At 48.9% G+C, this 17,699-nt stretch overlaps 1 protein-coding gene across 4 annotated transcripts in view; it reads left to right on the forward strand.

Moving 5' to 3' along the window:
- The first annotated feature begins 1,675 nt into the window (after positions 1 to 1,675).
- The window catches only part of SEPHS1 (selenophosphate synthetase 1), a 31,644-nt gene continuing 15,620 nt past the window's right edge, over positions 1,676 to 17,699 (forward strand). The window contains exons 1-5 of one of the 4 annotated variants that reach the window (XM_033208345.1): positions 1,676 to 1,975; positions 5,257 to 5,526; positions 12,626 to 12,729; positions 15,082 to 15,189; positions 17,464 to 17,618. In XM_033208345.1, the coding sequence (XP_033064236.1) occupies positions 5,334 to 5,526; positions 12,626 to 12,729; positions 15,082 to 15,189; positions 17,464 to 17,618 (560 nt within the window). In that variant the 5' untranslated portion in view covers positions 1,676 to 1,975; positions 5,257 to 5,333. Of the gene's footprint in view, positions 1,976 to 2,541; positions 2,679 to 4,560; positions 5,527 to 12,625; positions 12,730 to 15,081; positions 15,190 to 17,463; positions 17,619 to 17,699 lie in introns of those variants that run through there. The other 3 variants (XM_033208346.1, XM_033208348.1, XM_033208347.1) reach the window with 3 other exon arrangements.

Raw genomic sequence — 17,699 nt, forward strand, 5'->3', positions numbered from 1 at the left:
GTTAATCTCACCTATCACGGAGGCTTCGAACACCATTGACATGCTGATGGAACCCAGATTTGCATCTCTGAGCCCCAAATTCCGGACCTGTTTGCCTATTAACTTTGGTCTGGAATATCCGGCAGACCTGAGATTTGCAACTCTGAGCCCCACCCCCACACCATCCGGCAGACCTGAGATTTAACCTTTCCAAAGCCGAACTCACCTCGAAACTTGTTTGCCTTTCAGCACTTCTTAGATCAATTATTAGCATCCCTCCTCATTCCCTCCCCCACCTCACCCCCGCAAACTGGAAACCTGGGGGTCATCTTATCCTTCTTCCTCTCCTTCCTACGAGCTAAATCACACCAAATCCTTTCCCTGGGCTGCATTCCCCTTGCTTTCAGTTCAAGTACATCTCCGGGCTTGACTGGTATAATACCCTCTTAATGAGAACTGTGACCCTGTCTTCCCCTCTGGGAGAAGCCATCCTCCAGTGGTGGGCGCCTGTAATCCCAGCTACTGGGGAGGCTGAAGCAGGAGAATCACTTGAACCCCGCAGGCGGAGGTTGCAGTTAGCCGAGATCGCGCCACTGCACTCCAGCCTGGCGACAGAGCGGGACTCGGTCTCAAAATAAATAAATAAATAAAAATAAATAAAAGAATGCAGGCTAACACGTTCTTTGCAAACTTACTGCAGGGTATGAAGAAAGGACACAAAGACAGGAGCAGCCTGTCTTCGAGGTAGCATCACTTCTGCATCCAGCCCCAGATTAAAACCCGGAGCAACTGGCAAGCGGAAATGTTAAGAACGAAAAGCGCATCTGCGTAACGTGCCAACCTGCCGTGCCACGTAAAGTAAGGTCCAGTGACCCAAAACATTTCTGCTCCCAAATACATTTGGAAAATGCTGACCTACTCCCTAGAAAAGTTGGATCGGCATTCCTGCACACTGCTGTTTTAGAGGGAAGCCCTAAACGATATCTGAAAGCATTTGCTTTATTTTCATCAGCAATGCTTTAGAAACTCGAAAGCCCGGAAAAAAGTTATTTCACGACGTGAAGCTCCCCGCTCGATGCCAATACGAACACATCCAGAATTGCGGCTGCCATGTTCGCTCGAACATGTGCAGGACAAACAATGCGACCAGCGGGGGAACCGTAAACCTTTTTCCTAGACTTCCTACCATGCACATGAAGTGTTCAAGAAACTTTGCAGGACGTCTCCACATTTCACGAGGCTCCCGTGAACTCCGGAGCCGAGCTAAACAATAGGAAGGACAGATGCTGGGAGTCCCCAAGCATCTAACGCGCCGTTTGTTTTCAAAAAACCTCTCTCCCTGGCGCCCAGGCGGCTTTTGCTGGGCTCCTAGCCTCCTGTGCAAATTGTTCCCTTGGCCATTGTCTTCCAGGACGCTCCGCTGCGCAATCGGGGAGCAGGTACAGCGCCCCGCAGAGCGCCGCGCGGTCGAACCCGGCCAGGTGGCGGAAGCGTTCCCGGCCCTTGCCGCGGGGCCCGGGAAAAAGGTGGCCCGGGCGCCAAGGGCGGCTGCCAATGCAACTCGCAACTTTTGAAATCAATCCTTTTTTGCATCATGCAACGGATGCCACCGCTCCTCGGGTTTGCAACCCCCCACCCCTCCCCCGAGACCAATCATTGCCGCGCTCGGGCCTGCACGGCGCCCCCGCCCCCTTCCCGGGCCGCACGCCACCACCCAGCAGCCCGGGCCGCCTCTTAAAGGGAGGTGGCCGGCCTTAAAGGACCCCCGCGCGCCCAGCCGGCGGGAGCGCGGCGGCCCGGCTCCCGCAGGGCCGCGCCGAGCCAGGCGAGCCCCCGCGGCGCTCAGGCGCGGGCCCGGGCCCCCGCCGCAGCCGCCGCCGCCGAGCGCGGCATTTTTATTCAGGCGACGCTTAAGGGAGCCCGGCCGCGCCCGGTGCATTGTGGGAGCAGCCCGCGGCCCGTTTTCGGGAGGAGGCGGAGGGCGCAAAGCGAGCCGGTAAGCGGCGGGCCCGGCGCGGGGGGGAGGCGCAGGCTTAAAGGGGAATCCGGGTCCGCAGGCCCGCGGCGGCCGTTGCAAATCCCCCTCCGGGCCGCCCGGGACCGCCGGGGAGCCGCGCGCCGCCGGCCCCGCCAGCCCTGCCTGGAGAGGGGCAGCGCCGGGCTTGGTGGGGCCGCTTTAAAAAAGAAGCGCCGCCCGCGCCGCCGCCGCCGCCGCCGCGCGGGGCCGGGGAAGGAGGGAGGGAGGGCGGGGAGGAGCGGAGGGGAGGGCGGCGGCGGCCACGCAGGGGTTAATTTTTTCGCCCGCCGACATTTTTGCGCGGCGACGGCGGCGGCCCGTGCGCGCGGCGGGAGCGGCCGGCCCGGGGTCCCGGGCGCCTCCGGGGCCTCCCCGCCTCCCCCTCTCACCGCGCGGGCCCCGTCGACCCGGGGCGGGTGGGTCCAGGCGTCCTCCCCGGCTCCTGGGCTGCGCGCGCGCTTCCCGCCGCTTCCCGCCGTCCCGAACAGGGATGGCCCGGCCAAGGCCCCGAGCGGCCGCCTCCGCCCCGCCGCCCGCCCGCAGCCCGGGCCTGCTGGGCCTTCCGAGGCGGCGGCGAGGGCCTGAGCCCGAAGGTGTCCCCGGGCTCCCTGCTCCCCGCCCCGGCCGCCTCCAACGCGGGCGTCCTGGAGAGCGCGCCCCATTGTGCGGGGCCGGCGGGGAGGTAGGTCCGGGGCTGGCGGGGCAGCGCGCTGGGCCCACCCCGCTCACCGGCTCCCCGGCTCCGCACGCTCGTTGGAGGAGGAAAAAAAAAAAAACAAACTGGAAACGTGCCCGGGAAGGAAAGGGCTAAACGTTGCTTTAAATATTCATGCCATTGTTTTAAAGGCGTAAACATGTGGCTGCGGGGTCGCGGGACACCGTCCCTTATTAATGCAAATGGATCCCCCTGGTGCCTTAATCACTGCACATGTCCCCCAGCACGCCTCCTCCTTCCCATACCCTCCAAAAATGTAAGAATCTAGTACCTTTTCATTAGGATGTGAGGCTGATTTGTGTCCTTCGGACCATTTCTAATTTTAAATCTGAGCGCCCTCCTGATACAAGGTGTTTTAAACTCCCCCCCCTTAAAACTCTGAGAAGATCGTGTTTTAAAAGGAAGTGATCTCTCCACAATTTTCCTCCCCACCTTTTTGGGAGCCGGGAGAGGAATACAGGTGGGAGGTAGGAAAATAACTGGATGCCTCGTGAGTTGGATTTTTTCTTTCTTTCTCTTTTTTTTTTTTTTTTTCTGGTAGGGGTGAGGCTGTGTTAAATGCGAGGTGTTTTTTTGAGGAAAGGACTTTGTTGTTTTTGTTGAAACGCCTTCCAAGTCAAAGTGGTATTCAAACTTTCCCCCAACTTTAAGATGGCTTCAAAATTCTGTTCTCTGTCACTTGGCGGCCAGCGCCTGCTCTTTTTGGGCAGGGAGGCTTCTTGGGATCGTGTTGGAAGGCTGAGTCCTGTTCAGTTGTTACGTTTCCCACCGAAATCATTACTCATCTCAAACCGTGTTTTTGTGAAGACGGTTTGGATTACTGCCCAAACTCGGGTTTCTTGAGATTTATATGAGCGATGTGCGTCCCAAGGGATGGAAAACTCTATAAATGGGAGTTATGTTCTTAATCATAAATTTTATAGGGGAAACTGACCTTAAAACTTGGGGTGTCTGTAATTCTAGTCCCAATAAAGTATCTGTCTGGAGGTTTGTAAACTCGAGGAACACATGTTGTTTTTTCCTTTAGCCCCAAAGGCTAAAAAATGTAGGAGTACTTGTTCCAGAAACCTAACGGTGGTACACAGGGCCGAAATGATGGTGATTTAGTATGGCTTAATTGATTGTTAAGGTTTTGCAATGAAATGATAATGAGGAGTAGCATATTTTGTCAGTGATGTGTGTACTAGTTTGCTGGGCTACGTGTTTGCTTTCTAGGAAATAGCACTGCATGAAAACTTCAGAGAACTTTTCAAGCATTCTCCTGAAGAACACAGACCTTGTTGTGTTAAAGTGCCATTGCAGTTTTTTGTTTGTTTGTTTGTTTGAGACGGAGTCTCGCTCTGTCGCCCAGGCTGGAGTGCAGTGGCCGGATCTCAGCTCACTGCAAGCTCCGCCTCCCGGGTTTACGCCATTCTCTCGCCTCAGCCTCCCGAGTAGCTGGGACTACAGGCGCCCGCCACCTCGCCCGGCTAGTTTTTTTTTGTATTTTTTAGTAGAGACGGGGTTTCACCGTATTAGCCAGGATGGTCTCGATCTCCTGACCTCGTGATCCGCCCGTCTCGGCCTCCCAAAGTGCTGGGATTACAGGCTTGAGCCACCGCGCCCGGCCGCCATTGCAGTTTTTAAGTTGTGCCCTTTGTAGAGGACTCCTATTAGTTTTGGATTGCATTGTATATTTTATTTGTTTGTTTGTTTTTTTGAGACGGAGTCTGTTGCCCAGGCTGGAGTGCAGTGGCTCGATCTCAGCTCACGGCAACCTCTGCTTCCCAGGTTCAAGCGATTCTCTTGCCTCAGCCTCCCAAGTAGCTGGGATTACAGGCGCACACCACCACCTTCGGCTAATTTTTGTACTTTTAGTAGAGACAGGGTGTCGCCATGTTGCCCAGGCTGGTCTCCTGACTTGAAGTGATCCACCCACCTTGATCTCCCAAAGTGCCGGGATTATAGGCATGAGCCACCACGCCCAGCCTTTTGTTGTGTATTCTTTGGGCTCAGAGGGAAAACGTGTTTTTCTAAAATTAGGATTTAACATCGTGAAGAATTTTGTCCAGTGCATTTACGTTAATGTCCTTTTCTGCCAAGTTTGTATTGAGCGTTTCATTTTTCTTTATGATAAAGCAAAAGATACCAAAAGATTTTCCAGAAAAGTCACTTTAGTGAGGACTGCCGCTTTCTAAACCACAGTGCTTCCAGGTTGACATATGAAGTGCCCAGAGGTGCTGTTCTAATGCTGAGTCCTAGAAGAACCTTTGGGACTTGCTGTTCAAGGTGGCGCAGTGTCATGTGAACCTGCAGGCTGGCCCTCTTGCCACAGTTAAAACCACAGTCCAGATGTCAGGTCTTGCGTAGATAGATGTCCGTGCTGACATCGTCCCTTTATGAAAAGATCTGTTTTGTCATATGCTCTGCTGTGATGAATATAAGTGGTCTTGATGATTTCAGCCCTTGTCACGTTTACTTTTCCCTGTCATGTATTCACTTGATTTGCTGGCAGGTTCCCGTAGGAATTCTTTTCATGGCATCTTTGTGTTTTGGTGACACCCAGGTGGATCCATAAAGAACCCAGCCAACGCGCAGAGGGAGGGGAGGGGCTGAGCTGTGATAGAGCGGGGCCCAAGAACCATGTCTACGCGGGAGTCCTTTAACCCGGAAAGTTACGAATTGGACAAAAGCTTCCGGCTAACCAGATTCACTGAACTGAAGGGCACAGGCTGCAAAGTGCCCCAAGATGTCCTGCAAAAATTGCTGGAATCTTTACAAGAGAACCACTTCCAAGAAGATGAGCAGTTTCTGGGAGCTGTTATGCCAAGGCTTGGTAGGTAACCCAGTGTTTGTTTGATGGTCTGCAATCCAATCAGTGAGTCAAAAACCAGATTTCTCGCCTCCCATGTTGCCTATTTATTTTTTATTAATTTTTTTGCTTTTATAGATTCGGGGAATACACATGCAGTTTTGTTACGTGAATATATTACATAATGGTGAAGACTGGGCTTTTAGTGTGGCCATCACCCAAATGGTGTACATTGTGCCCCCCTTTTATTTTTTTTGAGTTTTTGTGAGCAGGATTAGAAGAGCAATCAATGATAACTATGTTACTATATAAGTTCTTGTAACTTATATAGAGAAAGTACTTGAAACGCATAAAGAGGGTACTCTTGACAGTTTGTAAATTATGGAGTATGCAATTGAGATTGTTATATTACAGTGACAACTTTTTTACTGTAATGTAACAAAACTTTTTTAATAAATAAAACTTTTTTTACTGTACTTGGATGGCAGTGACTGTGTCAGGAGAGCATTGGGGTTGTCTGCAGGATGCATTGGGTGAAAATTGTGTTGCAGGGAGGAGGTGGGACGGCTCCAGACCCAGGACTGGATGGATCTGTTCTTGACCCCAGCTTGTCTTCTGGAACCAGGGCAATGTCTTTTTCTTTGCTAAATTCCTGATGTCATGAGTGATTTCACTTTTCCCAAACACGGAGCTTAGAGACAGATTCTGGGCTCCTGGGGTATCGTTTATTCATGTTTCTTGTGCAGTTTATTAAGTACATGGTACAAGACTGTGATCACTTGTGTTCGACGCATAGTTTTGGAGGTTTGGATGTTCTGTAATTACTGTGTGACTTGCTCAGTTTTCTTGCTTTTTTTTTGAAATGGAGTCTCGGCCGGGCGCGGTGGCTCAAGCCTGTAATCCCAGCACTTTGGGAGGCCGAGACGGGCGGATCACGAGGTCAGGAGATCGAGACCATCCTGGCTAACACTGTGAAACCCCGTCTCTACTAAAAAATACAAAAAACTAGCCGGGCGAGGTGGCGGGCGCCTGTAGTCCCAGCTACTCGGGAGGCTGAGGCAGGAGAATGGCGTGAACCCGGGAGGCGGAGCTTGCAGTGAGCTGAGATCCGGCCACTGCACTCCAGCCCCGGCGACAGAGCGAGACTCCATCTCAAAAAAAAAAAAAAAAAAAATGAAATGGAGTCTCACTCTGTCGCCCAGGCTGGAGTGCAGTGGCGCGATCTTGGCTCACTGCAACCTCCGCCTCCCGGGTTCAAGCGATTCTCCTGCCTCAACCTCCTGAGTAGCTGGGATTATAGGGGCCCGCCACCACACCTGGCTGATTTTTGTCTTTTTAGTAGAGACGGAGTTTCAGTGTGTTGGCTGGGCTGGTCTCGAACTCCTGACCTCAGGGGATCCGCCTGCCTCAGCCTCCCAAAATGCTGGGATTACAGGCGTAAGCCACCACACCCAGCCAAGGTTTTCATTTCATTTCTTTTTGGCTATTATTTTGTAAAGTTCACTGGTTATGAGCCTGGGGCCTCCTTTCCTCCCAGACAGAGAAAGCAGATAAAAGCAGACTTGCTCTGGTTGAAAGGGAAGAAATGTTACACCCCAGTCCCTGGTGACCTGCAGGACTTTCAGGAGCTCAGTTTGAAAACAGTTCCTCGGCCGGGTGCGGTGTCTCACGCCTGTCATCCCAGCACTTTGGGAAGCCGAGACGGGCGGATCACGAGGTCAGGAGATCGAGACCATCCTGGCTAACACGGTGAAACCCCGTCTCTGCTAAAAAATACAAAAAACTAGCCGGGCGAGGCGACGGGCGCCTGTAGTCCCAGCTACTCGGGAGGCTGAGGCAGGAGAATGGCGTGAACCCGGGAGGCGGAGCTTGCAGTGAGCTGAGATCCGGCCACTGCACTCCAGCCTGGGCGACAGAGCGAGACTCCGCCTCAAAAAAAAAAAGAAAACAGTTCCTGCCGCCCAGCGGATGGTCGGATTTTGGAGAAATGCCACATGGGCTGCAGGATTTGATGTGGGCTTATCTGTCGAGAAATCAGAATATACTGAGGAAGCTGTTAGATAACTGTCAAGAAAAAAAGCTATTAATACTTAATGCTCGAAAACCAATGAAATTAAAACATTACGGGATAAAGTAAGAATTACTATTTATAACTTCCTCTGGCACAGTCACATACTGTCACTCATATTACGTCGTGAATGTCACCCAGCCCTCCTGAGCCTCAGCTTCCTAATCTATAAAATAATAATTTCTGTTTGGGGTTGGGTGCAGTGGCTCATGCCTGTAATCCCAGCACTTTGGGAGGCCAAGGCGGGCGGATCACTTGAGGTCAGGAGTTCAAGACCAGCCTGGGCAACGTGGCGAAACCTGTCTCTACTAAAAATACAAAAGTTAGCTGGGCCTGCTGTTGTGCGCCTGTAGTTCCACCTCAGCCTCCCAAGGAGCTGGGAGAATCCCTTGAGCTCAGGAGGCAGAGGCTACAGTGAGCTGAGGTCACACCACTGTACTGCAGCCTAGGTGACAGAGGGAGACCTTGCCTCAAAAAAACAAAAAAAAATTACTGTTTTGCATTGTTATACCAAAAATGTGTGTAGGTGTGCCATGTATATCTGTACTTATATGCATAATACATGTATGTGTATACACTCTGTACACACGTATATATGGTATGTATGTGGGGTTTTTGTCCCTTTTTTTTTTTTTGAGATGAAGTCTCACTCTGTCACCCAGGCTGGAGTGCAGTGGCACAATCTCGGCTCACTGCAACCTCCACTTCCCGGGTTCAAGCAGTTCTCCTGCCTCCACCTCCCAGGTAGCTGGGACTACAGGCGCATGCCACCACGCCTGGCTAAACTTTTTTGTGTTTTTAGTAGAGATGGGGTTTCACCGTGTTGGCCAGGCTGGTCTCAAACTCCTGAGCTCAGATTATCCACCCACCTCAGCCTGCCAAAATGCTAGGATTACAGGCGTGAGCCACTGCGCCCAGCTGTATATGTTTTTAACTTTTTTTTTTTTCTTGAGACAGAGTCTAACTCCATCACCCAGGTTTGAGTACAGTGGTACACTCTCAGCTCACTGCAACCTCTGCCTCCAAGGTTCAGACAATTCTCATGCCTCAACCTCCCTCCAAGTAGCTGGAATAACAGGCACGCACCACCACACCCAGCTAATTTTTTTGTATTTTTAATAGAGATAGGGTTTCACCATGTTGGCCAGGTTGCTCTGGAACTCCTGACTCTAAGTGATCCACCCACCTCGGCCTCCCAAAGTGCTGGGATTAAAGGCGTGAGCCCCCGTGGCCAGTCTCTTTATGTTTTTAACTTTTTTCTAATTGAATGTCATGTTATCTGGCTTCAGAAATGGTGTTAATTGAAGGGTTAACCAAAATAGCTTTTAAATGTATACACAATTACTAAATGTATCCTAAGAAATGTTAAAAGAAGTGTGCCTTAGAACTTGAGACATCTGTTGCCTGGTACCTAAGAGCTATCAAGTTAGGATTGCTGCTGTTGCCGGGAGGGTGCGGGCGGGTGGGGGTGGGTGGCAGTGATGATGCCTTGGGTTGTCTTTCTGATAGAGGAGGTCAGTATTGCTGAAAACCTTCCAGCAGGATTGCCTATTGCCTCCTGGTCATTAAACCGAAACTGCCCAGTCTCGTATTTAACGCTTCCCCGACCCTGCGGCATTTGCCTCTGTTCCCAGTCACCTTCCCTCTGGACCGTCCCTCTCTCTTGCCATTTGAAACCCTAGTTTTTCAAGGCCTGTGGGCATCTCAGGCTCACCCCTTCTCTCTTCCTTCCTTGAAATGTGGTTGGTGATTTCTAAAGCAATCACTATAGACCAGTGCTGTCCAAAAATATCAATGCAAACCACATGTGTAATTTTCAAATTTATAGTCGTCATATTTTTAAAAACCTGATAACAAGAATCAGGTGGAATTAATTATAATCTATGTTATTTAACACAATATATAAAAATAAAATGTCTTGTCTTTTTTTTTTTTTGAGATGTAGTCTCGCTCTGTGGGCCAGGCTGGAGTGCAGTGGTGCGATCTCGGCTCACTGCAAGCTCCACTTCTCGGGTTCAGGCCATTCTCCCACCTCAGCCTCCCGAGTAGCTGGGACTACAGGTGCCCGCCACCAAACCTGGCTAATTTTTTGTATTTTTAGTAGAGACGGGGTTTTACCATGTTAGCCAGCATGGTCTCGATCTCCTGACCTCATGATCCGCCCACCTCAGCCTCCCATAGTGCTGGCATTACAGGCGTGAGCCACTGCGCCTGGCCGAAAAAATGTCTTTTCAATATGTGTATATAAAACATTATAATGAGGTGTTGGTTTTTGGTACTAGGTGTTTAAAATCAGGTGCCTGTTGTATACTTACAGCACCTCTTTGTCAGATGCGCACGCAGCCAACCCTCTGCGTGCCACACCACATTGGACAGCACTAGACCCTATTCTAGTAGACTGTGGTGGCACAGGTGTGAAAGAGAAACCGTGGATAACGGAGCTGCTTTTCAGCCCTGCAGTCGTGCTCGAGAGTCCCCAGTTGCTCTGATCAAAGGACCTGCTAAATTTAGAAATAAAGTGCTTTACAAATCAAATATAGTTAATTGAAATTTAAGATTATTCAAATTAACATTTAACGCTGTCATTCAGCAAGGATTTAGTGTCTCTTTCAGTAGTCCTCCAGTTTAAATGGAAGTCTGAAAGAAAACTGCCTCTTACTGTTTTCCAAAGTAAATAGTAATATACTCAGAATAACCAGTTGTCGGAATTACCATTTAGGGAGAATCCATTGAGTTAAAGAGTGGTACTTCTATATAAAGGTGCTAAAGAGTGTGGTGAGAGGAATTTCTGAGAGGTTGTGCCCAGGGGCTGTTTACGTGAATTATCGCACACATTCTCCTCTGACAAATGAAAACTGATCCAGTGCCTGAAATGGTTGAAACTTGCCATTCTGAGCTTCAGTTCTCCATTCCCTAAGCGAGGTCTTTCAGCAAGAGTTTCTGCTTAGTCATCTAGTGTAATAAAAAATCAGCCAGTCGCCAGGCGCGGTGGCTCAAGCCTGTAATCCCAGCACTTTGGGAGTCCGAGACGGGCGGATCTCGAGGTCAGGAGATCGAGACCATCCTGGCTAACACGGTGAAACCCCGTCTCTACTAAAAAATACAAAAAAACTAGCTGGGCGAGGTGGCGGCCGCCTGTAGTCCCAGCTACTTGGGAGGCTGAGGCAGGAGAATGGTGTAAACCCGGGAGGCAGAGCTTGCTGTGAGCTAAGATCCGGCCACTGCACTCCAGCCTGGGTGACAGAGCGAGACTCCGTCTCAAAAAAAAAAAAAAAAAAAAAATCAGCCAGTCTTCACAGCCTATGGCTTTTTATTCAGTGCAATTTCATTTTTGCGGCAGGAAAGATCTGGTGCCTCCATGACCCGCCTCTGTGAGGTCTGCTGCTGTGGTGAGACCGACTGAGGCAGTGCTTCCCGGCTCTTTCACTTACACAGAGTATTAAAGGTCGTTTTAGTGCGATTCAAATTTGATTTATACTTGTTTGAAATTCTGAATTTGGGCCGGGCGCGGTGGCTCAAGCCTGTGGTCCCAGCGCTTTGGGAGGCCGAGACGGGCGGATCACGAGGTGGGGAGATCGAGACCATCCTGGCTAACACAGTGAAACCCCGTCTCTACTAAAAATACAAAAAAAACTAGCCGGGCGAGGTGGCGGGCGCCTGTAGTCCCAGCTACGTTGAGGCTGAGGCAGGAGAATGGCGGGAACCCGGGAGGCGGAGCTTGCAGTGAGCTGAGATCCGGCCACTGCACTCCAGCCTGGGCGACAGAGCGAGACTCCGTCTCAAAAAAAAAAAAGAAATTCTGAATTTATAGGGTAGATTCAAGCACATAATTTTTTCCTTTTGTCCTAATTCTGGCTTTTTCCCTGCTTTTGGCTGTTGGACTGCAAAGTAGAAGTACAGCGGCCCCCTCTGTGTCTGTGGAATCCTCATGGGGGGATTCAACCAACCACAGACTGAAAATATGCAGCGGAAAAAAAAATGGATGGTTGTGTCTGAACATGTACAGAATTCTTTTTTTTTTTTGGTCTTGTCATTATTCCCTAAACAATACAGTATAACAAATATTTACATTGCATTTACATGATATTAGGTATCATAGGTGATCTAGAGATGATTTCAGGAGGTATGTGAGAAGATGTGCGTAGGTTATATGCAAATATTGGGACATTTCAAATCAGGGGGTTTTGAGCATCTGTGGATTTTGGTGTCTGTGGGAGTCCTGGAACCAGTCCCCCACGATACCAAGGAACAGCTGTCCTCAGAAGAGGCCAGAAGAGTGTCCTTCTGAGGGGTGTAGGGCTGCTCACTGTGTTCAGCTTTCTTGGTGGGAATGCTAGTCTGAGTTTGTAAAATGCCTGCGTTACAGGTAATGTTTAAAGGAGTACAGCCTTGTCTCCAAGACAAGGAGTAGCTTATCTTGACTACTACTGGTAGTCTTGACTACTCTGACATAGACGCCAGAGTGTTTGTATACATGCTTGATTGGAAATTTCATTGGAATTGTCGATTGGGATTTGTCCTTTTCATTTAATCTGTGTGTGTCATTTTCAATTTTAACTAGAATGTAAAAGTAGTAATAGCATTTTTCAGTGTAAAAATATTTTACAGATTTTCTGATGGGTCAATATGATAATGGCTAAAGATGTACTTAAAATAACTATAATTAAGATAACCCCAGCTCCATTTATAGGATTCTCATCTTCAAAGAAATTGCATATGGTACCAGTCACATGCTACAGTAATACAGTAAAATAATATAATAAAAATCATACAGTGAAAAAGATTTTTATTCAAGGCATCATTAAGGTTTTAAAACTGTGCCATATTGGAGTTGCATCTTGATGAGTAACATTTTCATTGGTATTTTCCATCCTAAGCTGGATATGTTTCACGTTTATTTCAGTTACGCTTCTTGATAGGAAACACATGGCTTCATTGGCAGCCTGCAGTTTCCATAAGTATCTTATGAGCTCTTCCTGTTCAGTGTACTGGTGGTATAAAATGAAATGGCTTTCCCGTTTTATTTTTGGATGCTAATAACTTCCATCTCCACAGGCATTGGAATGGATACTTGTGTCATTCCTTTGAGGCACGGTGGGCTTTCCTTGGTTCAAACCACAGATTACATTTACCCGATCGTAGACGACCCTTACATGATGGTAAGCATGAGCTGATGTGTTTTTGTGACTGGAAGGGCTTATTCGTTTAGTTTGGGTTGTGGCTGGGATTTTGTATGTATCTGTGGGGTTTTGGTTTTATTTCTGTTACATCCCAACTATACTGCCCCACCCTGCTCAGGCTCCTGCAGTCGCTGAAGTCAGGCCTGTCCCCTGCCCACACATGGCACTGGGCGTAAAGCAATTAGAGAGGAAGCAGGGAAGGCCCTCTGCTGCTGTTGCACCTGAGTACATGCTGTGCGTAAGAACACCTCTTGTTTAGTAGTGTGTCAATGGACTAAAGCTTTTGTCGTTTTCTTCTTTCTTGCACTGTCCCGTCTTTGACTTTGGTAACTTCCATCACCCCTGTGTTTTAGGCGGGGGATGTTACTGTCCTCTGTAATAGGACTGATCCTAAATGTTTCCTTCAAGAAATCAAGGAGCTAGTATCTCATCACAATTAGATGTCTCAAACATTAATTCTGATATCTGGTTAATTCACTCAACCCAGCCACCTGCACACCTACCACCGTGTGATGTGCCGCTGTGCGTAGTAGGTTTATGACCACTGAGTTAAAGTTCCTAGCCACTGATGATGTACTGCTGAGCTGTGTTCCCCAGTTGTTCACTGCATAGTTGCAGCCAGCCACCCTTTGATCCACCCAACCTTTAACCCCAATTCCCTCCCACCCAGGAGGAGCCAGTGGAGAGACTGGGAATATCTGGTTTGCTATAAAATGCCAGGTGTTCTTTGTGTGTGGCAAGGACAGTGGGATCAGGCTACACTGTAGGGACTTTATCATGAGGCAGCCACGTGGGGAGTGTTCTCCCTCAGGTACCAGTGGCAAATACCAGATTATTGGAAACCTGTATTCCTTCTGCACATCCATCTGTTTTCTCCTTTGGAGCAATACTCTTGAGACTGGGCAGATAAGCCACAGCCTAGGTCCCACCTGACCAGGTGGCAGGGATGGCTAAAACCAGAATCCAGTATTCTCCAGCGTCTCCTAAAATGAGAGCACCCAGAACAGAAGGGGCACTAAATCACCGCCCCCTAACTAGCAATTGGCTTGTCCAAGTTGTAGACCACCTGTTGACCTTGTGGACTGGCTTGATGATACTGAAAGTGCAGTCACAGACGGTTGTTGAGCTGCATTGCTGGCTTCCAGGAATGTATAAGAAAACATAAAGCAATCAATTAAACAGCCATTGGAAATGATAACACTTGGGAGTTTGATTATCCTTATGTCAGAAGGAAAATTTGTGTTTTCTCTTTACTATCTATAAAATATAAAACTTTAGATAAGGGCAACTTAACTTTAAATCTCCAGTGGCAATAAAAAAATCTTCATTACCACATTTCTGTTGAATTGCATTTTAAAGTTCCTAATAAAATGACATTACTGGGAAATGCTTCTCTTTTTTTTTTTTTTTTGAAAACAATATGACTTCAGCCCTGGGTATTTTTTTATTTGTTTAAGATGATTTTTCTGTTTATCTCATACAACCTTGAAACTACACAGTTTTTTTGTTTTTTGTTTTCTTATTGTTTGTTTGTTTATTGACAGAGTCTTGCTCTGTTGCCCAGGCTAGAGTGCAGTGGCATGATCTCAGCTCACTGCAACCTCCACCTCCCAGGTTCAAGCGATTCTCATGCCTCAGCCTGCCAAATAGCTGGGACTACAGGTGTGTGCCACCATGCCCAGCTGATTTTTGAATTTTTAGTAGGAACAGTGTTTTGCCATGTTGGCCAGGCTGGTCTTTAACTCCTGGCCTCAAGTAATCCACCTAATTCGGCCTCCCAAATTGCTGGGATTATAGGCGTGAGCTATCACACCCAGCTTAAGCTGCAAACATTTCTTAATCCAAGTGCACAAAGACTGTCTCCTTCTCTATAACCACTAAAGCCAGCCATTTTTAGAATCTGTTTGGGATACATAGCTGTTTCCAGCTTTTCTTTAGGAGAGTTGTTTGCAGGCTTTTTTACTCCGTAGCTCTTCCCCACAGTGTCATTTCTAACCTTGCTTCTCCTCATTCCCTGCACATACACCCCTTCCCCATCTAAATAAATTGAGGACTTCTAAAATTTAGAATGGAGAAAAACTGGTACATTCTTTGTTCTGCACAAGAAAGAGGCGGTAACAGGAATGTCTGAGAAAAAACAAATGGCCTGGTGACTCTGTGATGCAGGAAAGGTCGCCAGTCTGCAAATCATAGAAACTGAGGACCCCATCCCAGTAGCTGCCACTCCTGGAAAGTCCCCAAGTTCTCTGTGGAGTCCGCTCCATGGCTCACTCAGTTTCTGCAGATGGAAAGTTCCCGGTTGTCCTTTCTCACGTTTCCCTCTCTTCCCAGGGCAGGATAGCATGTGCCAATGTCCTCAGTGACCTCTACGCAATGGGGGTCACGGAATGTGACAATATGCTGATGCTCCTTGGAGTCAGTAATAAAATGACCGACAGGGTAAGTAGGAGCCACCCAGCTGCTGTCTGGTCAGTGTTGTCCTGGTGGCATCTCTGGCCTTGGTTAGACTTGGTTTCCCATCTGGAAAACGAGGAGCCCAGGCCATATGGCTCCCTGCACTCCTTCTGGCTTTCCACTTTTTGGCAGTTACCAGTAAATTAAAATGAGTGAGCCTGGCCTGTTCATCTCTTCACTTCTGCCACCTGCTCCCTTTCTCTCTTCCTGGTAGACTGAAACCAAGCCTTTTTTTTTTTTTTGAGACGAGAGTCTTGCTCTGTCACCCAGGCTAGAGTACAGTGGTGCAATCTCATTCCGCTACAACCACTTCCTGGGTTCAAGCAGTTCTCCTGCCTCAGCTTCCCAAGTAGCTGGGATTACAGGCGCGTACCAACACACCTGGCTAATTTTTTGTATTTTTATTAGAGATGGAGTTTCACCACATTGGCCAGGCTGTTCTCGAACTCCTGACCTCAGGTGATCCACCCATCCTGGCATCCCAAAATGCTAGAATTGCAGGCATGAGACACCATGCCTGACTGAAGACATTTGTGTGTGTGTTTTGTTTTTTTGAGACGGAGTCTCACTCTGTCACCCAGGCTGGAGTACAGTGGCGCGATCGCAGCTCACTGCAACCTCCACCTCCCAGGTTCAAGCGATTCTCCTGCCTCAGCCTCCCGAGTGGCTGGGATTACAGTTGCATGCTACCACGCCTGGCTAATTTTTGTATTTTCAGTAGAGATGGGGTTTCACCATGTTGGTCAGGCTGGTCTCAAACTCCTGACCTCAGGTGATCTGCCCACCTCGGCCTCCCAAAGTGCTGGGATTATAGGCATGAGCCACCATGCCCAACCTGTGTGTTTTTTAAAATAAAGTTTCATCCATAGTAATGGTGCCTCAGTGTGAATCAGGCACAGCCTTACAGATGTGGGACACGTGGCACTTAGAGGGTACTCCCTCTGCTGTGGCTGGGGATGTCATGGACGTAGATGGTAACAGGGGCTAGGGCCACCATGTGCTCACACCTCTGTGTCATCGCCTAGCATTCTGTGCCCTTGCTGCCTGAACCTGTTCTTTGAACCAGAGATGAATTCCTGCTTAGATAGACAGGCACTTGTTTTTGTCCCAAAAAGCCCCAACAGTTTGTCCTGCCTTAGAGAAACTTGAGTTTCCAGTAGGCCCTTTCCTGCCCTCGAACATGGGCTGTGGTCATCAGTGGTGCATGGTGGTCTTGGCACAGCTCTGCCAGTGTGTGTTACTCATAGCCTGCAGCCAATCCTTGGTAGGATGGATGCCTACTCCAGGGCAGGAGACCTGTGCTTAAGAAGCCAGTGTTGGGATTCTCAAGGAGCACTGGACACTGGCTTCCAGCAATCATCAGACCTAGGGCTGGTCCTGTGCACTGAGTCACAGCGTCGGTGTCTGGGCTTTATTTACAATGTTGTCTAGAATATCTTCCAGCATTGCATAAAATGATTACAATGTGGAATATTTTCTAGCTTTTGTTTTTGTTTGTTTTTGAGACAGGATCTCCCTTTGTTGCCCAGATTGGAGTGCAGTGGTGTGATGAGAGCTCACTGCAGCAGCCTCAGCCTCCCGGGCTCAAGACATCTTCCCAGCTTAGCCTCCAGAATAGCTGGGACCACAGGCACATGCCACCACACCCAGCAATTTTTTTTTTTTTTTTTTTTTTTTTTTGAGACGGAGTCTCGCTCTGTCGCCCAGGCTGGAGTGCAGTGGCCGGATCTCAGCTCACCGCAAGCTCCGCCTCCCGGGTTTACGCCATTCTCCTGCCTCAGCCTGCCGAGTAGCTGGGACTACAGGCGCCCGCCACCTCGCCCGGCTAGTTTTTTGTATTTTTTAGTAGAGACGGGGTTTCACCATGTTGGCCAGGCTGGTCTCGAACTCCTGACCTCAGGTGATCTGCCCACCTCGGCCTCCCAAAGTGCTGGGAATACAGGCGTGAGCCACCACGCCCAGTCACCCAGCAATTTTTACATGTTTTGTAGAGAAGGGGTCTGGCTGTGTTGCCCAGGCTGGTCTTAAACTCCTGGGCTCAAGCTCTCTGCCCACCTCGGCCTCCCAAAGTGCTGGGATTACAGGTGTGAGCAATTATGCCTGGCCCCTAGCTTTGGTTAACAACTTGTCCTGTCTAAACTTTCAGGACTTCTTTTAGGATTTTATGGTTCTTTTTAAAAACTGTAAGTGTAAAAACCTTCTTTTCTGGGTTTTCAACAGAGTTCTTTGACTTTTTATTTGTACCTTTTTCAACCCTAGGAAAGGGATAAAGTGATGCCTCTGATTATCCAAGGTTTTAAAGACGCAGCTGAGGAAGCAGGAACGTCTGTAACGGGCGGCCAAACAGTACTAAACCCCTGGATTGTCCTGGGAGGAGTTGCTACCACTGTCTGTCAGCCCAATGAATTTATCATGTAAGTTGATTTTTGTTTCATACCACCTGACCTGTTCTTCTCTCTGTGTCCTCTCTTTTTAAAAATGGATGGATTAAGGTT

This window comes from Trachypithecus francoisi, unplaced genomic scaffold (genome assembly GCF_009764315.1).
Source record: "Trachypithecus francoisi isolate TF-2019V2 unplaced genomic scaffold, Tfra_2.0 Lachesis_group9, whole genome shotgun sequence".
Taxonomy (NCBI): Eukaryota; Metazoa; Chordata; class Mammalia; order Primates; family Cercopithecidae; genus Trachypithecus; species Trachypithecus francoisi.